At 36.4% G+C, this 25,160-nt stretch overlaps 3 protein-coding genes across 8 annotated transcripts; 1 reads left to right on the forward strand and 2 right to left on the reverse strand.

Moving 5' to 3' along the window:
* Positions 1 to 13: 13 nt before the first annotated feature.
* On the reverse strand, positions 14 to 4,597 carry LOC106135279 (uncharacterized). 4 transcript variants are annotated; one of them, XM_060951878.1, is made up of 3 exons: positions 4,444 to 4,597; positions 4,043 to 4,102; positions 14 to 3,535 (listed from the first exon to the last, which is right to left on the reverse strand). In XM_060951878.1, exon 3 carries the CDS (start codon positions 3,502 to 3,504, stop codon positions 256 to 258), a length of 3,249 nt encoding a protein of 1,082 aa, XP_060807861.1. In that variant the 5' UTR covers positions 3,505 to 3,535; positions 4,043 to 4,102; positions 4,444 to 4,597; the 3' UTR covers positions 14 to 255. The 4 variants fall into 4 exon arrangements, with proteins under 4 accessions (XP_060807861.1, XP_013190984.1, XP_013190983.1 ...); XM_013335530.2 differs by having other exon boundaries at positions 4,312 to 4,597; XM_013335529.2 differs by lacking the exon at positions 4,043 to 4,102 and having other exon boundaries at positions 4,312 to 4,597.
* A 2,116-nt stretch (positions 4,598 to 6,713) lies between these two features.
* LOC106135282 (proteasome subunit alpha type-5) lies at positions 6,714 to 15,124 on the forward strand. Of its 3 annotated transcripts, XM_013335535.2 has the most exons (5): positions 6,714 to 6,876; positions 6,988 to 7,244; positions 7,819 to 7,997; positions 13,874 to 13,986; positions 14,483 to 15,124. In XM_013335535.2, exons 2-5 carry the CDS (start codon positions 6,988 to 6,990, stop codon positions 14,663 to 14,665), a joined length of 732 nt encoding a protein of 243 aa, XP_013190989.1. In that variant the 5' UTR covers positions 6,714 to 6,876; the 3' UTR covers positions 14,666 to 15,124. The 3 variants fall into 3 exon arrangements, 2 of the variants coding, with proteins under 2 accessions (XP_013190989.1, XP_013190988.1); XR_009657414.1 differs by lacking the exons at positions 6,714 to 6,876; positions 6,988 to 7,244; positions 7,819 to 7,997 and adding an exon at positions 8,004 to 10,964 and having other exon boundaries at positions 14,483 to 14,508; XM_013335534.2 differs by lacking the exons at positions 6,714 to 6,876; positions 6,988 to 7,244; positions 7,819 to 7,997 and adding an exon at positions 10,335 to 10,964.
* Positions 15,125 to 15,805: 681 nt separating this feature from the next.
* Positions 15,806 to 21,402, reverse strand: LOC106135283 (juvenile hormone epoxide hydrolase). Its single transcript, XM_013335536.2, has 9 exons — positions 21,263 to 21,402; positions 20,858 to 21,040; positions 20,490 to 20,735; positions 19,935 to 20,081; positions 19,302 to 19,521; positions 18,837 to 18,968; positions 18,142 to 18,376; positions 17,429 to 17,641; positions 15,806 to 16,710 (listed from the first exon to the last, which is right to left on the reverse strand). Exons 1-9 carry the CDS (start codon positions 21,347 to 21,349, stop codon positions 16,197 to 16,199), a joined length of 1,977 nt encoding a protein of 658 aa, XP_013190990.1. The 5' UTR covers positions 21,350 to 21,402; the 3' UTR covers positions 15,806 to 16,196.
* Positions 21,403 to 25,160: the final 3,758 nt, after the last annotated feature.

Genomic DNA, 25,160 nt, shown 5'->3' on the forward strand with positions numbered 1-25,160 from the left:
AAATATAAAAGATTATAAAATGTCATTTTATTGAAATAAACAAATAATTAACAACTAATTATAGATAAATCATTACGTGAAACTTATCCAGTAAATTTTTTGTCTTACAAATACGATCGTATTATTTAAAAAATAACTTGAAAATAATATAATATTTTTTTGTATTTAATAAATGTTAATAGTTTTTCATAATACTGCATAAAGTACTGATTGTGTATAATTAGTATACAAGTACAGTAGTATCACAAAGATTTCTTATGACATGTCTTTGTAAAACCTAAAATGCATGCCTGAGCCGAAATTCCCCACGCTTTTGTTGACAATTAGCCTCATATAACGAAAACTCGAACCATTCAACACGATCTCCTTACTGTTTGCATCATGCGGGAATATCATATCTTTGGACATTTCTTTCCATATAGCACCATCAGTGGATGTTGTGTATTTAACCTGTAAAAAGGTTCCATTGCCTGCATCTTCGCGTGGTACATATTCAACCTTCTTTATGGCATACACTGCTCCTAAGTCAAACGACAGTTCTATATAGATACCTTTTTCAGGCTTTGCTTGACCTGCATTATCCCAGTTGGTATGCCACATACTACTAGAGTCATCATCAGTTAGGTTTTCAACTTCTTGTCCAGGTTGACTTGGCAAATTGCAAGAGACTTTAACTCCTTCTACAGTATCTCGGTAAGGATCCCCTTTGGTAGTTGTATAAATGTAATCACTCCAGCTTGAATGCCCATGGCGATTCACAGACCTAATCCTAAAAGCATGCGTCGAGTCATATTTTAAGTAGCCAAAAACGAATTTAGTTCCAATTATATTCGTGAAAAGATCCCCATCTCTTTCGATTTCATAATAGGCCGCATCGTCCACAGCCTTCCAGCTAGGACTTATAGATGTTGGCAGCACATCTTCATCCTTTACAGCGAATTCCGATGGCACTTGCAGACTTTCTTTAAAATTACTTTCCCCATGCAATATTTCACTTTTATTAATGAAGTCTCCAACTTTTATTTGAATATGACTTTCAGTAACATCCAGTTTCTCAATTTTGATCATCAAGAACTTTTGGTTCAATTTCTCATGTCCAAATTCTTCCAGGTATGGATTAATAACATACTTATCATTGAAAAAGTACACATTAACATGATCATCAAAGTCGTCTAAAGTTTTAACTTCTGACAATTGCAAAGGTACACCATTAACCGCCACTTTAACTTGAGAGCTAGGTGGTTTCGAAGCCATTATTCTCAATAAAGTAGTTCTCTCTTTCACCATTCGTTCATAGGAACCTTTGGTTTTCTCGATATTAATATGCAAACTACCTGGGTGATTTGTATCTGGACCTATTACGTTTATTTCCGTTTCAGCGAAATGGCCATGTAAATGAGCAGCAGATTCACCGTCATCTTCAAAAACTTTGAAACTTGAATGCTTGTTAGCATAAATATTAAAGATTCTATTATCCCGCTTGATCTCTCCCGGATGATTGTTGGCATTTGTCATCGGAATTATAGAACCATCTCTAACAAAGACTGGGATTTTCCAGAGGGGACACTTCATATAGTTCAAGGTTTTCCCGCCTTGATACTTTTTGCCTGTAAAAAGATCTATCCAAATTTGATTCGGATCCGGTAAATATATTCCATGACGAACAAATTCGCCTTTGTGGCTTTCCTCATTGTATACGGGTGCTACTAAAATGTTTGGACCCCACATAAACTGGTATTGCGAGTGTATTGAGTACGATAGTTTCTCGTGAGCAAACTCTAGAAACATTGCTCTTATCATCGGCAGATCTTCGGTTGCCTCGTGTCCAATAGTGTAGTTGTATGGCATTAGCATCGATTTGAGCTTCAAATATGCCCTATTGATGGCTGTAGCCTCATTGTCAAAACTGAAAGGAGTTTTCTGCTTCCAACCCCAACCATCCATGTTTAGTTGTAATGGAGTAAAAGCTTTCCATTGAAAATCTCTTACATTGATATTCTTTACACCACCTTTATAAATGCCATCCATATCTGATCCGATGATCGGGATTCCAGAGAGGCCTGAACCAATATAGGTAGGGATATGGAAACGAATGTATTCCCACTCGCCTCCTGATTGATCACCAGTCCAAATACCGGAATGTCTTTGAGTACCAGCCCATCCATCAACCATTATGATCATCTTTCTGTGGCGCTTTGTTGCTTTCTCAAATATTTCAGCAGCATGCTCCACAGCACTCATAGCAAAGGAATATCCATTTCCAATCCAAGCAACATCGCACTTTAGAGCTACGACACCAGCCTTACTCACTTCTTTGTGTAAATCTCTATCTCCTTTTATGGGATGCTCTGGATCTTTTGGTTCTAGATTAGATTCAGTCCATAATGCTACATGAACACCATGTTCTCTTGCATATTCAGCGAACTTTTTAAGATTTTCAATGTCTCCAGCTAAAGAATCAGTTTGTCCATAACCTGAGCCATATCCGTCATTGGGAATGAACCAACCTATCGGCATATCATGCAATTGGTATCTGTCTACCATAGCCCGTGCTGAAAATTGATAGTTGTCTTTCTCACCATTTAATGATTCCAGAATAGGATTAGGTTTACCATGTATTTGGTCAGGTTGAAACTTCTTATAGTACTTCCCATCTTCAAACAAAATAGCCAAAAAAGTGTCCGCATCGACCTCAACCCAGTAATCGCGATTGAATGTGTTTAAATGTGCTTGGTAGAAAGCATACTCAGGCATGAAAGTAGGGTTTCCAGTCAGTTCATAATAATCTTTTAAAATGTCTCGGGGCTGAGAATTTATGAAGTAAAATGCGTCGAAATCTGATCCCTTATGAATCGTGGTGATAAAATGTGTAGATTCGGATCCGAAATCGTATATGCCAGGCTGCCACGTGTTTCTCAGTACTCCATACCCATGCGTAGACCAATAGAATGGACATGGGGAGGATACGCCGCCGTCCACCCAATTATTAGTATTGACAATTTTGATAACTTCCCCTTTATGGGAAAATCTCCCATTCTGCATCCCCCCTCCGAAGAAGTACTCGTGTTCGTTTTGATGTAGCGTCTGTTTGGCTTTGTTGTCGACGTATGATAGCGGTTGTGACTCATGCATTACATATTTGTTGGTTCTCTCGTCGTGTACTTTCATTGTTGCATGTATCTTATCAAATATTATTGCTATTTTGTTTGTACGAATTACGAAACTAGACTCATTGTCATCGATAATGGAATCTAGGTGATACTTTTTATCGTACTCCTCGACAGATTTAACGTTTATTTTGGCAGTGTCCGTAGGTTCCATAGGTACCGGATAGTCCAGGAAAATTCCAGTTGGAGACATATAAAACCTGAAAACATGGCTGTTCAGGATGTACAGTCTCGCTTGTTCGCCAGTGCCATATTTAATTTCGTAATATTTATCGGATTTTTCTATTGTTTCGATTTTCCCAACAATTCCCCGTTTATTTAGATCCATGTTACCCATGGCTGCGCGATCTGTCGACAGTGAAGTTTATCTGAAAAGAGAATACTTAGGTGATTAGTAAGTGCCAAATTATATATTTTCTACTACATACACTTGTTATTATTTAATGAGGGATGTGACCGCAAGGCGCGCCTAGACCGAGTAGGTACTTAGTCTCTAGAATGTAAGAAAACTACCAAAATAATGCCTCCAGCAAACCGCATCACTGAAAAACCTCCGAAATAAAACATGCAAAGGTGATATTACAAATATCACGCTAAGATGAAAATAAAGGTAGGTACTACATTGTGACCGAGGGTTATAACCCTCGGTCACAATGTGATTATATCGGACTTTTAATCGAAAGTCATCAGAGTCGAATAACTACGTTCTTTCAATCCGAGCTCCATTATTGAATGAATGAATGAATGAAAAATTATTTATTCAAGTAACCAGACTCATTATGTTAGTATACTTATAACTATGTTAGTAGGCATAAATAAAAATAAAAATTAAAATAAAATTATTAACCTGACCATGATCTATTCATCCTACTTACTTCTGTGTGTCGTGGTCATAGATTGGCCCTTCTTAACAGGAATGAAGAAACCGGCAGAAACTATAAAAGGAAAACTACAATGGAACGAATTTTTTGTAAAGAAATTTAAATTATAGGTACGTTTATCAAATATTATTTTTTATTACGAAATCAAAAGGAACTTTATTCACCAATCGACAAGAAAAAACGGGACGTTGCATTGTTTACATATTTTGTACCTAACCTAACCTACCTCTGAGAAAAATTAAATAAATATTAATGATACTCACAAAGGATACTTTTGCGCGAAAGTAATATACCTAGATGTTGTCTCCTGCGCAGAGAAATGAACCTCTGTTCAAATTCGAATGACTTTCTACTTAAATGTAACTAGTATTTATACAAAGGAATGTAGGACAAACCTCGTTTTAAAAACTTGGTGATAAAAGGACACAATGAAATAATTTTATCAAGGAAAAGGGAGTGTAAGTAAGTAAAACATAATAACAAAAAGCTTAAATCTACGCTTTATTTATAAATCTAGATCGCTTGTGACTGAAAGACGCGTCGCATCCTATCCTCCTGACATTTGACTAACTAAGGGTGTTTACAAGATCCACAACGGCTATATTATACAACGCGTTTTGTAAATATGCTATTATTTTTCAACCTCATAATTTTAATAAGCGCATAATTTAATATTATAGTTTCCTATTTTAATTTCGTCGATTGTTAAATGCGAAATCGTTCGTAAGGACGGTGTGCGATTTTAAACCGCCTTAAAAAAAGTTGGTTCCCAGTTTGACCTGCATGTACATACATACATATGTATAGTCACATCTTATCACTCCCGGGGTAGACAGAGCCCATCTTGAAAGACTGATAGAGAACACTGAATTGAGATTTAAATAGTGATAGGTTGCTAGCCCATCGACTAAGAAGAATCCCAAGTTTAAAAGCCTGTCCCTTAGTCGCCTTTTACGACATCCATGGGAAAGAGATAGAGTGGTCCTATTCTGTTTTTATATTTGTGCTGGGAACCACACGTCTTGACCTGTATGTTTGTATTAATATTTGTCTGCAATTATTTCGCATTTCGCTGAACCGATTTTGATGCGGTTTTCAGGATAGTATTAGTTACACCGAGAAAAGGTTTCATAAATTTAACCAACTTCAAAAAAGGAAGATATGGATTAAAGGCAGTTCTCTTTTTTTAAACGGTTTTATTTAGCTCACCCCGTTTGTTTTATTTATTCTTGGGTCAAATTTAGTAATTCAAATTTCACCCTCTTCCTGTCAACCGATTAATCTGAAATTTTGTATACACTTTGGATTTTGGTGACAATATAATTATGTTTATTCATTATCATTATAAATTCAAGATGGCCGCCGTTACAAAATGGCGGATAATTTAGGTTTCATTAATCCCATCAATATGGGTATCAAATGAAAGGGCTCAACAAGCAGAATACAATATACTATAAAAAATTGAAATCCAAGATGGCGGCCTCTACAAAATGGCGGATAACTTAGGTTTTATCAATCCCATCAACATGGGTATCAAATGAAAGGTCTCAACAAGTAGAATACAATTTACTATTCAAAATTAAAATCTAAGCAGTGGAATAAAATGTAGCCTAGTTAGTATGTTAAACATACATTGCAATGTTTAATATAAATGTACTAAAAACCAAAAAATAAAAAAATAGGTAAAAAAACTTTTTAAGTTAAACGGTTTTATGTTAAACATACATTGCAATGTTTAATATAAATGTACTAAAAACCAAAAAATAATAAAATAGATACAGTCGTGGGAATTATAAACATATGCATAGACTAGACTAAAATAAAACCGTGGGGCACGTCAATTGTCTACAAATTATAGACTTAATGTGCGATAGAAGAATCGTTTAATTCGTCGTTAGGCAGTTGGCCCACGGTTTTATTTTAGTCTAGTCTATGCATATGTTTATAATTCCCACGACTGTATCTATTTTATTATTTTTTGGTTTTTAGTACATTTATATTAAACATTGCAATGTATGTTTAACATAAAACCGTTTAACTTAAAAAGTTTTTTTACCTATTTTTTTATTACAAGACTTATTTTTATACTTTTAATTTTTTTTATAATAATATTCCGTCGAGTGTTAGTTGTGACTTTTAGACAATTTCATTTTAGGGTGGGACCGAGACATCTTGTCATCAATTTATCATCTATAAATCATTTCATAGTCACCTCGAGTCTAACTAAATGGATCCCATTTAAATCAAAGTAACTAGTTTACGCTTACATGTTAATGAAAAAGAATATTAGTAATACATAATTATTCTGCTACCTAATATAACGAACATCTCTACATTTGTTTGACTAGGGATGGCGATTGTTTCCGAAAAAGATCGAATTTTAAATCTATTGTTTTTCAATTTTGCATTTACTATGTAAATATAAATCATAATTGATCTCTTCTTTCATGCGTCCCTGCACCATGAACTAAGTGTCTCCTAAGGGTACGAAGTCATACTGGGTACCGAGACAAAGTTAAAATTTATAAGTCATACCCAGGTATACGACGTCGCTCCAGCGTCCCTGGTCCCAGCGTCCTTTAATTCATGAAAAAGTTAAAGCTTACAATGCTTTACATCTAAACTCTATAAAAATAGAACGACTATTTTCTATGCTGAAACATCGATTAATCAATCACAGATCGCCATCCCTATGTTTGACTGACAGTGACATTAGAAAGCTTTGTGCGACAACAAAAATTGTCGAATTTGTCAACTCATTTTTCATTGAATTGAAATAGTTAATAATTTTGGTTTTCTCAATCTCAAATTACTATTAATATTACAAGGTAAGTTATCTTATTTGCTTACATTAACCTACATTCTTGTTATTCATTTTGAAATTCTAAATAGCAATGTCATGGTGGTTTAATAACCTTACTTACCGGTTTATTTTTTAGATGTTTCTGACCCGATCTGAGTACGACCGTGGTGTGAACACCTTCAGCCCAGAAGGGAGGCTGTTCCAAGTGGAATATGCCATTGAAGCTATTAAGCTGGGTTCCACAGCCATTGGAATATGCACTTCGGAAGGAGTAGTTTTGGCTGTGGAGAAAAGGATTACGTCCCCTTTGATGGAGCCGACTACTATCGAGAAGATCGTAGAAGTTGATCGGCATATCGCTTGCGCCGTATCGGGGCTGATGGCGGATTCTAGGTAAAGACCCAAATCCAAACTGACAAGCTTCCTTAACCTTAACAAGCACAAGTATGCAGTGATCGTGGTAAATGAAAAGATAAAGTCTCTACTTCCTCTCTGGGGGAGAGGGTTCATTTTATGTATGTAATCTGGAAACCTTGCACAGTCAATGATTCAAGAGAATGTCAGTATAGTGCTCTTGTATATTTTGAATTAGTTGTGTGATTGGCTCATTTCTTATGGCGAAGGAATTATTAATCAGTTAAGTGCCCAACACAAACATTAAAGAAAATTCTACTTTATGAATTCAGCGCAGTAGATATTTTTATAATAAAATTCCTACAGCACATCTCAAGTGTCAATTTGAGGGTACACTTATTAGCTGGGTGCTATACCTAATTATTTGTTCTCTCTTTACACTTTTCAACTTGCCAACTCTTGAATAAATACAAATACAAAGGGAGAAAGAAAACTTTTATCCTGAAAAATTATAAAAATGGTATCTATTAATAGTAAACAACTATTTATCAACATTAAAATTGAACTTGACTAATGACTTGCACAATTAAAGATGTTATGTAATTTCTTATAGAACACTGGTAGAGCGTGCCCGTGTAGAGTGCCAAAACCACTGGTTTGTGTACAACGAGCGTATGAGTGTGGAGTCATGCGCGCAGGCTGTCTCCAACCTCGCAATCCAGTTTGGGGATAGCGACGACGATAGCGGCACAGCCATGTCGAGACCATTTGGTGTAGCTGTCATGTTTGCAGGTTACAATTAACTGTTTTCTAGTAATTTTTTAACTCATCTGTTTTCGATAGGCAATACATAAGTTGTTACAGGTTGGAGCACAAAACTTAATATAAAGTTTATATAAAATTTTAGCCATTAATTTACCAAAACTAAAATTCAGTTGGTTTAATTAGAATACCTAATTTAATGCTAATGACAGATTACACAGATTAGTGTGCACTGGAATTGCATAATTAAATTCCTCCTGCACTATACAAATATAGGACAACACAGTGTGGGCAGAGATTCCATCTGTACATGGTCGATTTCCACCATGGGATTTGGAATTCTCTCCCTGTATCTCTCTTGCCCCATACAAACAACTTAGGATTTTCAACATAAGAGTGACTAAGCATTATTTGAGCTTGTGTGCACCACCTTAGGACTCATCTTGCTTACCACCTAACAGATTGAAGTCAATCGCACAAATTATTACATGTAAAACTAAATACCTCATTTAGTTACATATTCAGGGAATATGGAAAACTATATAAGTTTTGTACAATTTTTAAAAGAGCTGACATAGTAATAATCACTATGTAGAATAGAATAGAATAGAATAGAATAGAATAGAATAGATTTATTTTCAAAATTGGATACAAGGTATCACTTATTGACGTCACATAACTTAAATCTAATTATAACTACTACCGCTTCCAAAGCGCATGTGTAGAAGAAGCGGCGGAACAAACTACACTGCAGCATTTTCATAGGACGTCAATTTACAAATATAGATCTCTTAAATCTAAAGGAACGAATTTGCCGCCGTAAGGTTTAGACGTGTTTTGTATCGCTCCTTAAAAAAATAATTCTTCCACGGACAAACTTGTACATAAATTCTCGCAAACTATACATTATTTGGATAAATATCACGTGTGCTTTCACTCGATAAACACAAAACAATAAAAACAATAGTGGACGTGAATATTTTGAAGTGCTAATTGGTTATTTACTCGACTCGATAAGCCGCCGACATCGTCCAGCGAGCTGCGCGTGAGTCATCATCGCACACAACATAGCAGCGACTGCCCCGTACCACGTTCTCGTCGCGCGAGCCGGACTCCCCTGTACTACGCTGCCGCCCGGCGAGTGTCGCCGCATCGACTGCCCGGTACCACGTTTTCGCCGTGCTAGCGATACAACGGTCGCTTTTGATCGAGGTTTGGTGGTAGAGGGATACACAATGTCTTCTACGGCAAAAAATCATCTATGTGCTGGCTGTCGTCAGGTGATAAGCGGCCGATTTATCTGCTGCTCTGTCACTTCTTGCATACAAATGTACGATCTAACATGTGCCAAAGCTGCCAGTCTCACGACTAATGAATTAAAAGTATGGATCTGCCCAGAATGCCGTGCAACGAGGAGAAAAACTGGAGACACCTCAACACCACTCCGCCCATCAACGTACGCGGTTCCCGAGTCTGAAAATGTTACAATGAGGAAGAAGTCCTCGCTTAAACCCCAGGACACCCAGGATGTCTCAATCACGGAATCTATTAAAAAACTGACTGATGAAATTCGGGGTATGCGGTCAGATATGGATGTGTTTCGTACAGAGGTAACCACTCGTTTTGAAGACTTTTCAGCTAACCTGCTAGAAAAAGGGAACAGGATTGAGATTTTAGAGGAAAAGCAGGAAATTCTAGAACGAAGGAATTTAGATCTCGAAATCACAGTTCAGTCGCTTCAAGAGCGTATTGCTTTGATGTCCCAACAATCCCTCAGAAATGAAGCTGAGATCCTGGGAATCCATGAAGTTGCTGGTGAGGAGCCTTTACACTTGGCTTTAGTTACCGCTTCAAAGATAGGGCTGGATTTGGAGGCAAGCGACATCGATGAGGCCACCCGCGTTGGCCCCAAACGTAAGTCCACGAATCAAGCTTCTGAAGAGAACCGCCTTCCTCGTCCCATAGTGGTCCGCTTTACTACAAAGGCCAAGCGAGATAACTTCATATCTGCTGCTAAATCTAGAAGAACAGTGGAGAGCAAAGATATTGTTGAAAACGGACCTGTCCGCAAGATTTACGTAAATGAAAGACTGACAGCTGAGAATCGGCAGTTGTTTCGTGCAGCGAGAGCACGAGCTCAGGAGAGCGGTTTTAAATTCTGCTGGGTCAAAAATGGTTCAATTTACATCAAAAAACACGAAAGAAGCTCGGCATTACGAATTACATCTACAAACGACATTAATTGTTTGGGGGGGCCCGAGGCCGATGTCGCGCGTGCATCCATGGGACCGTCATACGCAGGACCCGTCAATCACACTTAGGGGGGCACCGCTCATGGGCCCTCTTCTGGTTAACATACCTACATTTAATTTCGCCATGTTAAGGCTTCTGTCGTTTTTAATGTCGTTTATAATTATAATTTTAATTCTACTTGTAACAGATACGCCTAACGCTAAACTGTCTAACGCTAAATTTCTCAAATCTAAATATCCTTTTAATGACGTCAATTCCTGTCTCTACGAGTTAGTTATATTTCAATGTATGGCAGCATTGATCAAAACAATACAAAAATTAATTTTTTGGAGCCGGTTACGGCCACCTTAGAGTTGCTTTCTGAAATCGATGAATCTTTTAATATATCATGCCATACTCTTGATTTTCCTGAACAATGTGAGAGACTGTTACCAACAAATAGTATCAAAGTACTGAATATAAATATAAGAAGTCTACAAAAAAACTTCAACGCATTCCTAATAGTATTAGCGAGGCTTAACATTAATTTTGACGCAATTGTATTTGCAGAATGCTGGCTTACTGATATATCCGTAATTCCCCAGATAACCGGCTATTTATCGTTTCGTACAAGTAAGTTCATTAATAAGTGTGGTGGTGTAGTAATGTACATAAAGAGTTGTTGGTCGCCAGTTTTTACGGAATTACCGCTTGATGAAGCTAATTGTGTGCTAGCTGACGTACCGAATGTATTCTCTATTTTAGGTATCTATAGGTCACCATCTTTCAAAGATACAACTCCATTTCTACATTCTTTGGAATCATTAGTGGTAAATGTAAAGCAAAAAGCGCGTCTGATTATAACTGGTGATATTAATATTTGTGAACAAGGTCTCCAGGATAATAATGATGATAAAATATCAGAATATACTTGTCTTATGGCCCAGTTGGGTTTTGTGCCAGCTATCACTGTCCCGACTAGAATTAATACTTGCCTAGACCATGTTTACGTACCAAATCAGGGATCAACCACATCGATAGTATGTCGCACTGAGCTGACGGACCACCATGTAGAAATGGCGGCCGTTACTTTTAGCACTCCTGATACAAGGACTACTAAGAATCGCTATCGCAGCAAAATCGATTACAAAGGTCTGACTGAGGATATTGACTCAATTGACTGGAAGGAAATTCTCGAAGGTACATGCCCAATTGATACTACAGAAAAATTCGATACTCTGTTAAGAGATGCTGTAGCTAAGCATACTAAGTTAGTTAAAGTGAGTCACTCGCAATTTAACATTCAGCCTTGGATGACACCAGGACTCATTAGGTGCGCAATTCACAAAGATAAACTTCATGCACAGGTTAGAAAAAATCCCGATAAAAAAGAGATTTATATAAGGTATAGAAATTTTTATCAGAATCTCCTCAGAAAGCTCAAGTCGGATCATGACTCCAAACTGTTAAATGATAACCTGAACAATCCCAAGAAACTCTGGCAAAACATAGGCACAATTACACATACTCGTAAGCAGAAATCCAATTCATGCGATCTTATCAAAATTAAAAATTCCCCCTCGGAATCTCTGAACCACTGCAATGACTATTTTTCTACAATTGGACAGACTCTGGCTAACAAAACTTTAACTGCAAGAAACGAAACTGAAGATGACTTATCTGCGCGCGTCAGACTAGCAGTGTCGGGTCCTTTTGAATCATTTTTTCTTGGTCCAACTGATGCTGACGAAGTTCTGTCTCGTATACAAAAGCTAAAATCCGATAGCGCACCCGGTCTGGATGGTATCACAAATAGAATAATTAAATTAATAGGAAAAAACATTGCAGTTCCTTTGGCACATATTTTTAATCTTAGCTTTTCAACGGGCGTTTTTCCAGATATCTGGAAGACTGCAGCAGTGTCCCCGATCCATAAAAATGGTGCTAAGAACGAGCCAGTAAACTACAGACCTATCTCTCTCCTCAGTTCCTTGTCAAAAATTCTGGAAAGTCTAGTAAATACAAGGTTGATTTCCTTCCTGGACAAGCACAACTTAATAACAGAATCGCAGTTTGGATTTAGGAGGAACAAATCTACAGAGGATGCCATTTCTCTTCTGGTGAATGAGGTCGCTTCGCATCTGGATAACGGGCGAGCTTGTATCGGCGCTTTTCTTGATTTAGCAAAGGCGTTTGACACTGTGTCTATCAAAATACTTCTAAAAAAGCTAGAGATAATGGGTGTGAGAGGTATAGCCCTGAAATGGTTCACTAGCTATCTGAGTGATAGATATCAATGCGTGAGAGTGGAATCTGTACTAAGTCAACGCAAATCCGTACGTTTTGGAGTACCACAAGGGAGTATTTTGGGTCCCACACTATTTTTGGCCTATATAAATGATCTTCCCTCACTAGCAACTCCCCATAGTTCCATCATTTGCTACGCGGACGATACAGCAATTATATTCTCTGCTGAAAACTGGAAGAAGTGCCATGAAAAGGTTGATAAGGGCCTGTCTCAGGTTTCTAAGTGGTTGAGCGAAAACCTTCTTACCCTTAATGTCAAAAAAACCAAATTGATTTCTTTTTATAAAACAGCGATTTCTGCTCCGACACAATTTCCAAAAATCAAAATTCACAAATGTGCGGATTGCTTGACTTGTACAGATCCTAATTGCGAGGAGGTGGAATGGTCGCAGACAATTCGTTACCTGGGTATAACGCTCGATGAAAGGCTTAATTTCGCCGCTCACATTGACGTTGCGAGCGGAAGAGTCCGGAAATTGATTCATACCATGAAATTGCTAAGAGATGCAGCAAATTTCCAGTTGTTAAAGAGTGTGTATCTGGCCCTTTGTCAATCCATTTTAACGTATTGCATATCGGTGTGGGGTAGTGCAGCAATGACATACCTCATCAAACTGGAGCGTGCACAAAGATCAGTGCTAAAAGTAATGTTGCGAAAGTCTTTCCGACACCCTACTTCAGAGGTATATAAAGAGGCACAAGTCCTGAGTGTACGAAAACTTTACATCCTTAAGGTAACACTGGATAAACATAAACAAGTACAGAAACTGCCCAACTACAATGACTTGCTCCGAAGGCGAGTTTTTAGAGTGGAGCAACCTCTTGTCAATTCCGTGTTTGCACACCGGTTTGAACCATTCATTTCAAATTTTCTTTATAATAAAATGGTACGTCTTTGTAACATAAAAGATGTGAGCCCTGGACTATGTAAACACATGGTTAGAGCTCTTTTGATGAACTGGGACTACGTTCAGACTGAGTTGATGTTGACGACTTTGAAGTAAACTTTTGATGCGTTGTCTTTCCCTATTTCCTTTTATTTTTATAAAATGTATAGTTTAAAATGGTAAACTAATAAACCTTATTGTTATTGGCTTTTTGTAAAACTCTGTTAATCGTATTTTTGGCTGCCACAGGACAGGCTTGCAGCCTAGTGTGGAGCCAACTGGCAAATTTTCAATGTAATAGTGTAAGTTATAATAATAAATCATTCATTCATTCATTCAATCATTCATTCATTCATTCATTCATTCATTCAAATCGTGGACGAATGCACATTGTCTACATTAAAAAACATGTATGAATGTAGACTGATGTAGTTATACAAGATGTAGCAATGAAATAATTTTTGCAATTATTTCTCACAGGTATTGACGAGAAAGGTCCCCAGCTGTTCCACATGGACCCCAGTGGTACGTTCGTGCAGTATGATGCCAAGGCCATCGGTTCTGGTAGCGAGGGCGCTCAGCAGAGTTTGAAGGTAATAAAAGCATACTCCATTATTACCAATATCTGTCTTTATTTATGTATCAATGTTTTTGCAACTTTAGAATGGGACCAGTGGCATCTTTCTGCAGAACCTTGACAAGAAGGATAAAGTTCAGAAAGATGATGATGATGCTGTTGACATGAACTCACTGATAGATCTCAATGTCTAACATACATACATATGGTCACGTCTATATCCCTTGCGGGGTAGACAGAGCCAACAGTCTAGAAAAGCAGACTCAATGTCTAAATCTCTTAAATTATAAGAAACACATCACTATATAATCTTACTTAGTTATGAATCAATGTGAAGGTAATAAAATTAGTGTTGGTAGTTAATTATAGCAAACATAGGCCTCGAGATATTGTTGTGGAGGGTACAATTAGGAACATGCTTAGATGAGAAAGAGTAATCTAAACTTACCTGATGAATAGATGAATTACATTCATGAGAATGTTTTTATAGTTAAAGTATATTTGTTTTACAGGAAGTATATCACAAGTCCATGACCTTGAAAGAAGCAATAAAGTCTGCACTCACGATTCTGAAGCAAGTTATGGAGGAGAAACTGTCGGAAAACAACGTGGAGGTGGTCACCATGACTCCGGCATCTATGTTCCATATGTTCACGAGGGAACAGTTGGCTGAGGTTATCAAGGACATTCCTTGAGTTTACGTAGACCTGTTAGTGTAGTGACGTGGTCTATTCTCATTTGAAAATAAAAAAAAAATCCTATTTCTTCAAAGTTTGGGGTGAGGTTGCCAGTAACATAACTTTAAGGATGGCAAAAAGGAAATAATTCTTTAACATATAAGATGGACAGGCCACGTCAGTATAAGGAGTATGAAAGTATGTATTTTGTATTTATAGTAGTATTTGGAGTAAATTGTAACTATTTCTATATATGGTAAAATCTTGTTTTATATACATTTATAAACTGTATTTCTTTTACTATATATTTAATTTAGTTCACTTATAATATACCTTTTATTGTATTATTTTGAGATATCTTTAATAGTGATTGGTTCTCATCAAGTCAGAAATAAATGCAATTTAGTGCAAATATTACTAGTGGTGCGTATCTAAGTATCGGTAAGTATTCACTGTTTAATAAAAAAAATCTGAGTAGTTTTGTTTATTATTTAGTTACCCTTTGAATGTAGTTAAAAAAAGTCTTATTAGTAAGTTTATTAGCGAATAAAAAAAGAATAAAACTACACGTGGTCATAGACTTTTCAAAAGCCTTACAAGTTAGCCTCAAAGTAAGTTCCAAACTTGTGTTACGAGACACTAACTCAACAATACTATATTTTATAATAAACCCGGGTTCGAATCCCGGCCTTGGCATGATGAAAAACGAACTGCGTGTAGTTGGTACTACTACACCGTTCAACACATCATGTGCTATAGACTTCCCTTGAGGTTAACACTACATGTCACCAACAGATGATAGCGGCGATCCCAGAGCTGCAATGGAGCGAGAATAGTTCCAGGAACACTATACAGGACCTCTCCAAGTTGAGGCTGGGAAGACAGGCCAGCCAGACTGTGTGATTAGCTGGCTTTTTAAATACCAGCTGAATGTTTAAAATAATTGTTCAAGAATTAAAAAATTCAAACAAGTTTTTTTCCACCAAAATTCACCTTTTTTGAATGTGATGCTTAAAGATATTTTTTATTTGAATTATTTGTCTAATAAACTTGCTTTTAAAAATACGGGTGGTGCTAAATACCATCCTGAATGATATCTTATAATAAAAAAGAAAACAGTTGTTTTTTTAAAAGATGAGTTTTTATTACAAAGTATTAAATTACAAGAAAAAATATGTAATTGCACCATTTTCTTTAAAGTAGTTTTAGCTTAAAGCTATAATAATTTTCAAAATGTCTCTTTAATGTAAATAATATTTTCACCTAAAATATTCCCGAACCTAACTTTAAAAAACCAAATTTGTGCTTATGTCAATCTTATTCTAATACAATAGTCAAAAGGTTTAAGCCTTATGGAAATAAAATAGTTTGTATTTTTAAGTTACAGCGGTATAACATGTTTATATCTGAACAGAAAGACTAGATGATATTAGCCACAATGCTATAAATTGGATATGTCTTGCACTAATGAACATTAGTATCTCCATACATATTATTACTTTGTATATAAGTAAAGGTATGTCCCCCTGCTGCCACCATTAAAACTTTATCACAAGTACTTAACCAAAACGGGCTCCAACTCCATCGGGTCGACATTAGGCCCGAACCGTTCAACAGGGACGCCGTTCTTGTCGATGATAAATTTAGAGAAATTCCACTTAATAAAGTCGCCAAAAGTACCACTTTGTACTCTCTTTAAGAACTTCCACAAGGGATGTGTATTTTCACCGTTGACATCGATTTTTTCGAATACATCGAATTTGACGCCGCGTTCTTTGGCAAAATTGAATATTTGTTTAGGGCTCCCAGGCTCTTGGCCGTTGAATTGGTTACAAGGGAATGCTAGGATTCTCACACCTTTGTTCGCATACTTTTCATACAACTCGTTCAGCTGTTGATAGTTTTTGTCTGTGAGCCCACATTGGGAAGCAACGTTGACAATGACTAGAACATAGCCTTTGTATTTGTCCAGTTTGACTTCGTTTCCTTGAATGTCGCGGACTGTAAAACCGTATACAGTTGTGGCTGTCTCGTCATTCTCTTGTTTTTCTGGTTCTTGCTTACTGAAAGAGAAGAAATATAAGTAAATCAAAATAAAAATCTCCAAAATAATACAGTAAAAACTTCTTTAATTTTTTTTTTAAATTGAATTATGACATTAACTAGAAAACATTATCTGCCAGTCGACAAAGATCTTTGTTGTCATACCAATCAGAGTGATATTGAAAAGTAATGTTAAGTTTATCTTATAGATAGTGCAACAAAGGAGTTTAAACAATGTTACAAATTGATATCAGTATTACATTGGTGTCAAATAAATATTTAAGCGACAAAGGGACGGCAAGTTAGCACAAAAGGAAAAGAGTTTATATCTGTTATGTATGGATACTCATATCATAAATTGATGACGTTATCTTACACAAACTTCGACTGACATACTTGAAAATAAATTTTCTGTTTTCTTTGTCTTAATTATGATAAGCGACACAGTGGACATACAAAAAGATGTCATTGCATAAAGAAACGGTGAAAGAGTATGTACTAAAAGTTGAATAGTATAAGTTGAAGAATTGGAATAAAATTGCCGCATGTAGCGTAATGTGCTGAGACAGTCGTATACGGTTGCACCATACAATACTCTCATCGAGGCAACCAATATACCTAACTAACTTCGTCGAGCAATTTCTTAACTTTGTGGCTCTACAAACCATGACAATGGCAGAATCACCGAAAGACCGGTGGAAGCGATCATATAGAAAAGAAAAAAAAAAAAAAACTAACCTCGTTACCCCATGGAATTGTTCAAAGGTCCGGACGGCCTCCCGCACGTCCGCGGCGAGTATGGCGGCGCTCTCCATCGCCGCGAAATGTCCGCCGTGCTCCGCCACGGAGCTGTGCAGGTAGTTGCTGAACTTCAAGCGGAGGAACGAGTCCGGGTGGTAAGCTATTTCCGTCTTGAACTTGATGCCCCACGTGGGGACGGGTGTGGGTATCCTGGGGGGGAAAGATTTTTATTTTTTAATCAGTTCACACACAATGAGTAGTACTAAACTTGATCCAATCACAGCTTTTCGTTAAAAAAAATGAAGACTTTTTTTGGTAAAAACGTTTGAGATTTATCAAATACAACAAGGAGGCACAAGGTTTAAGCTTAAAGTTTTCCGAAACCGTCTTGTTTTTATTGCTTTCGTTCAAGGTTTTTCGGTGGGTAAAGTATGGAGGTTAATCAGAATTTGGAGAAAGTTTGAACAAACTGCATGTGATACCTATTTAATTTTTTTTCCGACTATGTTTCTGAATGTCACTATATACATATATTAAAATCGAATGTTTCATAGACACGGTCAATGGTAATAAGTAAAAAAAAAAACTGTCAATCATTTTTCAGCATTCAAATCAATGTAATCATACAAACATACTTAAGCAGCTCATCACAAGGTTTGAAGTTAACAGCTGGAAACATAATAATGACAAGAAGACATTTTTCCACTCACATATCCAGCTTCATAGCCATATTCCGCTTGCTAAAAGTTTCTGCATACAACCTCATACTGGTTGTTATACTATTTGTCACCCAGTATATCATGACGTTGTCCAACAAGTCGTTTAACGAGAATTTGTCCAATAGGTTACCATCCCACGCCTTCTTGTTATCGAAGTTGGTCCATGTTGAGAATTTTTCTAGGATATACGCTGCAAGGCCGGCTGGGGAGTCGGTCAATGCTAGACCTGAGGAAAGAAATATAAATTTAGTTTTGTCTGCTGCATATCAAGTTAGCTTGCATGGAACTCTATGACGTCGTAATAGAGGCGAATTGGCAGTGAATTTGGGTAGGTAGTTGCGACGGTTATTGTGCGAACTGTTTAAATCTGTTCTCCGACACATACGGCTTTTGAAGGCAAAAGATAATAAGCATCTTGAGTTTGCGTGAAGCTTAAAGGTCAATGAAACAAAAAATTTGTGGAGAAAGTCAAGCTCAGTTGTTCCAATAATGGTGGTTCCCGGCAGTTTAGAATAGAATATCTAATTTACAAAATTTGATACAAGGTATCACACCTACACCTATATATATATATATATATATATATATATATACAAAGTTTGTGATGACAACAAACGAAAGGAACTTCGTGTAAAAACATGGTCAAAAGGTGCACTCAAGTCTCAAGGTCAGATGAGAAGACTTACCAACAGTATCAGGCTTGGTTGCTTGAATGTGCAAATACCCAGTTTCCTCCAACACCATCGCCAGTTGTTTGCTGAGAGGGTACATGCGGTATTCCAGCTCGGGCTCCACCACTAAGCCTGGCCACAAGGACCCTGAAACAACAGGATATTACTATAATGGCAGCCACTTTTGATAGCTTAATAACTGCGCGCAGTTTTAATATATTTTCAATTACAATATTACCGCGGCTCAGACCGCGTATTTCCGTTCCCGCGGGTCATTTTGGAAAATTCTTTCTTAGCAGATGCCTACATCATAATAACTATCTATTTAGTAATTTGGGCTGTGCGTTAATAGAATACTCAAGTCAGTTATTTTACGTTTTATATACAGGTGATTTTAAATTGGTATCAATTAGTACATCAAACTGAACAACTTTTAGGTACTATGGGACCAACTTCGAAATATAAAATTCATGAACTGACCTAATAGCGTAAAGACATTGACAAGCGGATGTCCCATAAGCACCGGAGTGTTGGTGTGGAAGCCGAGCACGGCCCGAGGGAACGCCGTGGCCATGGCGCTCCCGATCACGTGGCCGAAGTCCCCGCCCTGGACGTAGTACTGGGAGTGGCCGATGCGACGCATCAGGTTGTGGAATATTATGCCCGCTTCGAGGGGGCCCAAGCCGGGCCGAACGGGAGCCTGAAATGAAAAACAACAGTCCACAATTTGCTTAGATGTAACCACTAGTTGTTAAACCACAAAAACAACTGAACAAATTTTGATGATCTACCTACTTTAAAAATCCATTGACATATTCTACATTTAAATTTCATCAAAATCAACGTACCGGTTCGAAAGTTATCGCATTACATACATAAGTACAGACATACATACAAAAACTGTATTTTCGTCCCAAGTTGATTTGTACAATGGGACCAACACAAAAATTAACAAGCACCACATTTATGTTGATGATGTATGATCTGTTGTTTGTGTTATATGCAATCATCAGTCATTTTTTATTTATCAATAAACGCGTCTTAGCTATTTGAAAAGTAAATTACAAATGTCTACCCACTTGGTTCTAATACCAAAAGCATTAAAATCCTCACCTGAGAGAACCCATACCCCGGTAGACTGGGTATGATTAGTTCAAACACAAACTTGTGTTCCGGAGGGGGTGTCATCAGAAATGGGATTGTCGCATAGAACTCCCGAATTGATCCCGGCCAGCCATGGAGCATCAGAAGGGGGATCACCTGGAAGATATTAATTAATTTTTGCAGTATTTTGATATCAACCTTTACTTAAACTGATATCATTTATGCCATTTAAGTGATAACCTGCAGCCTTTTTTGAAAATTATATACATTCTTATATATAATCAAGTCTATATTCCACTGCGGGGTAGGCAAGACTAAGGCAACTCACTTAATGATGAAAATTAATGATTATTGAAAGTGATTTTGTTTAATTCTGTTTTTATCAGCTTGACTGATAATGGAAGTTTTAGATATCCTTACTTCTTATAAAATAGGTTAACTCTGGTTAAAAATTACTTCCCAATTCTAAATAACATTACAAATGTGAAAGGAAGTTTATTTGATAATTCATCACATTATCTACTGAATTTATCTACTAAAAATATCACATAATCATACACTCACCTTAACATTTGGATCAGCTTTCGGCTTTACATGAACATAATGAATATCCAGACCTTGTATATTTGTTTTAAAATGTGGATACTGATTGAGGAAGCGTTGTCTGTCTTTGAAGTCATATTTTTTCTGCCAGTAATCCAGTACTTTAGTTAGAAAGTTCGAGTTGAAACCGTATGTGAAACCTGCATCTTCAAGAGGAGGAACAAATGGCCGCCGATGGAGGAGACGCTCCCGCAAATCGTTAACAATCTGAGAAATTATCAGGGGTATTTTAATATATGTGGGTTAGATTATTCATAAGGTTTCATATGAGAAGCAAAATTTACATTTTTGTGCAAATAAACCTTGTTGGGAAAAAAAACTCAACTTACAATATCTGAAAACTCAATTTCAAATGGTCTGATAGACAAGTCTTGTTTTTGATTAATAGGGTATGGTCCCCACCATTGGTCTAGGTCCAATACAGGGAGATCCGGGGCAGTGGTAAGAGTTTTGTAGACATAGAATGATGCTAACGCTGACACGATTGACAACAAAAGAAATATTTTCCCAATCTGTAAAACAAGTAAATTGGCGTCATTATTATATATTTTCTATTTGTTCTATTAAGATAAGGTTTATCCAGAGATCAGAACATTAGCTTGGTTTTTTCTATGGATTGAGACTGAAGCTCCGTTATCGCCACTTCAGACGAACTTTGATAGTGATAGACTTTGTATTACACTAGTTGAGGTTATGTTTATTTCAATTAAAGTAGACCAATTTTTTATAATTACCGGTATAATTGATGTTGATTTAGTAAAAGAAGCAGTATTTTGCGGTTTTTTTTCATTTTGTTTCTTATTGGGTCCCTTTTTGCTCATTTTATGTGAAAATTCCGAAGTGTGAAAACGCCGGCCGGACTTTAGTTATTCTTATTTTTTTGTTTCTGTAGCACTGGTTAATTTGATACCTTAACCAAGGCGAATATCAATAAATAGATAATGTAAGAATATTTATTTAAATTTTGTGCTAACAATGCATCAAATTAATTTTCTTGTTTTGGTCTTTTCTTCTGTAATTTATGACACTGATGACATTGAATGAAATTGACAATGACACTAACATACATTTTATGTGACATCAGGTCGCGGGCACATCCATATACGTTCTAAATGATAAGAATCTTCTCTCACTCACCTTACGTATTCTCACTTTGGTTCCTAGTTGCTCTTTCCCGGGGGTAGACAGGGCTGCTTCGCAAAGATTGAAAGCCACGTTTAGCTACAGATAACCAAATGATAAAATGATGGGGATGATGGCAATATAAGAAGAATCCCGAGTTTATTACCTTATCCTTTATTCGCTTTTGTTTTTACGTGTGAAAAAACTGAAGTGCTCCTATTCTAAAGTGCCGGAAGCCACATGGAACATAATAAATGATATTTAGTAAAACCAATTATTATTGATTATCTTAAAAAATATTAAGCATAGGTTTGACCTCGGTTACATAAATAAATACCTGTATACCCATCTTTTACGGGGTAGAGCTGTATGTTTGACTTTTACAATCAGCATGGGAAGATCCAATTGCAATTATTATAATTGTAAATTATTAATTAATGGCCTGAATGCGCCGCAGTCCGGACAAAGTAGAAAGATAAATGTAGGAAAGCGGACTCGAGGCCCCCAAGACTGGTGGAGAGTGCAACTGGGAATGCGCAAAGATGAGAGTGAGAGAGAGAGAGAGAGAACCAATACTTATCATAATTGAAAATAATAAACGAGTTAGTCAAGTGTGAAACGTATGTGCAAAATAAATCCTCCTGAATGTGTGATGTGACAATGCAAGGCCACAAGCCGCCTGTCGCGTTAATTGAACTTGCGGGGCCAATATGGATCGTTTTCTTTTTTAATTTTTCCACTGGATTGCTGGATACAGGCCTGTAGTGCTAGGGTTGCCAGTATCGTTAAATATTTTTGGGCAATTTGGAAATTGGAAAGATGAACTCTTTTCTGTCTTCGGAAAAGAGGCGTGAGTACTTTTACCTATTTAAGATATTTCTAGTAAAATATAAGTGGTAAAACATGGCAAACTTTTTAAACGTATTATTTACTGTAGAGGCAGTATATTTTTGGTGGTAAATTCATACCTACACAATATAATAATGTTATAAAATTGCCTAATAGCTGTCTGCACAAAAAAAAAGAAAGTAGGTACCTAATTTTGAAATGATACAATGATACAGCTTTAGTAGGTAAGGTAAGGTAAATATGTACCTTAGAGCTTATTTTTTTACAAGGTTGAAAAAAACATTACGTTTTTATCTATGTTTATTTATTTTTTGGGTTTTAGAAGAAAATATACCTACGTAATATTGTATGGAATCGTCATAGTAGCTTATTAATTCATACAAAAAGTACCTATGTAGTACCTACATACAAAAAAGTTAAATAAGCAACAAGATTGTTGGCGGTTACTTGTTTATGTAATCAGTTCTGAGATGCAATGAATATCCTACATTTAGAAATCCATTAAGTAACATGTAAGTAACCAGATAATGTAGTGGAAATATGGGCTTACTCGGAAAGAATATTTTACAAAAACTGCTCAAGTATGTTGTTAAATAGAATTCTCAGTTATTTAGGTACGTAGACCGGTCTCGTCTTAGCAAGATAATACATAAATTATGCTAAAATAATAGAAATATTATTTTCTTTTCTATGATGAAGGAGGACTTAATCTTTAACCATCACTTAATTTAAAATCGGGGACTTAGCTTATGTAAAACCTTTGACGTTTTCCAAATCAATTTAAAAATTCTAGATAAAGAGTAAATTAGGTTCACTCGAGAAAAAATAAGACATATTTGTTTCTAACCTCAGGTTATCGTAATAAAATCAACAACTTAATGCCGTGAAAAGATTTGTTTTACGACCTTCTTGCATTAGGAAATTATTATAAGTATTGATTTAAGTTTTTGTTCAATCAAAGTTATTTCATCAATGCCTTTTCTTGGGTCTTTTCGTCTATTCTCCTGGATTTCTTCCGTACCTAAGTTACTTTCACGCTTGTCTAGTAGAAGTAGTTAAATGTAAAAAAAATATGACAACGAAATTAATAATTTGTACAACCCTGTTCCAGCCACCACGCTTTCAGCGCGCTATCACGGCTCTCAGCCCTGTCACCGTATTCCCATTTTTCCCGCAACGTTTGTCTATTTTACAAAAGGTCATACATCAAAATCGAAAACATTAACTTAAACTTTATTACTATTTACAAAAAGTCCATTTTCCTACAAAGTTATGGTGAGTTGTGACTAAAATATGCGTATAGAGGCTTAGCAATACGGTTTTTCGAATGAAATCCTCTTTTGGGGAAACTGGCGTTCGAATTTAATATCGGATTTCTGTGTATTAATAAATTCATTGTACTTTATATCTCGCGGTTTGGAATTGACACTGCATTGCAAATGGGACGAAGCGATAAGTGGGGTACCTACCTATTGCAAATATTTGTAAATGCAAAAGTAAGTAGTTTAGGTTCGTAATTTTACATACAGATATTTAAGTATTAACTTACTATAAAACGTTTTTTGCCTTGCGGCTTGTCTACCCCGCAAACGTCACGTTAAGCATGAGTATTACCTATTGTTGTTAGCCACATCGCCGAGATGATTCCTATGTAACGCTCATTCCCTTGACTAATTTTAAACGGTTTGATCCTTTTCTCCCAAACCAGCATAGAAGATGTTCTTATTTTTTTAATATATAAGTACAAGTAGTAATTTATTTCTTGAATCATACATTTAGTTATCATATATCAATTATTGTGCCAACCTTCTCAGTGTGGTCTTTCAGTCTTATGACTATTGACTCTGTTTGCCCCGTAAGGGATGAAGATGTGATATGTGTAATAGGTATGTTGGTGTATAAATTCTATAATTACGTAAATTTCTAACGATCATCTACGATTAAGTAGGTATAAAACTACGAACTAAGTTTGATTATTTTCTGTCAGACGAAATGATCTTTACTTTGTGTCTTAGTTTCATACTACCGGATCTTGTATTGGCAAATTCATCCTTTAGAAGGACGTGTAGGCAAGTACAGGACAAACGTCAATAGGATGACAGCTTGATAGCTTGGAGTAATAGCATCGTAAGACAATTTCATCTTTTCCTATGTACTTAAATTATATTTAAAAATAGTGTCACTTGTGAGTTTTCAATATTTCTGCAAGTTACAGTACATAATGTTATCTCTATATTGCTGGTAACATCTGCCGCTTCCGGCGACCCAGTTCCACCTAAAGTGGAACTAATTCGAGATGGCAACACTCGGCCTTCAATCTGTAACGTACTGAAACATAGAGGGTGTTAAAATTTTTAGCTTCTGGTACTTTTTTGCGTAGCTTGACTGGGGGTTCAGTTAGTTCTTGATGAAAGCAATCATTTTTTAATTGGCCTATGTGATTTGTACACTCATTAGGAAAAGTTGTTTAGTTTGACCCTAAAATATTTGCATTCTTATTTATCTACCAACTCTAGAAACCAGTCACTATTTCAATCTCAATTCCATTAAAAAAGCTATACGTGACTATATGTATGTATTACACACATCTTCGACGACTTTTGTTCGGACACCTAAGGGTTCGGCTATCGACGCTCTCATTTAGAGCAACCTGTGTCTAAA

The sequence above is a fragment of the Amyelois transitella genome, chromosome 26 (assembly GCF_032362555.1).
Source record: "Amyelois transitella isolate CPQ chromosome 26, ilAmyTran1.1, whole genome shotgun sequence".
Taxonomy (NCBI): Eukaryota; Metazoa; Arthropoda; class Insecta; order Lepidoptera; family Pyralidae; genus Amyelois; species Amyelois transitella.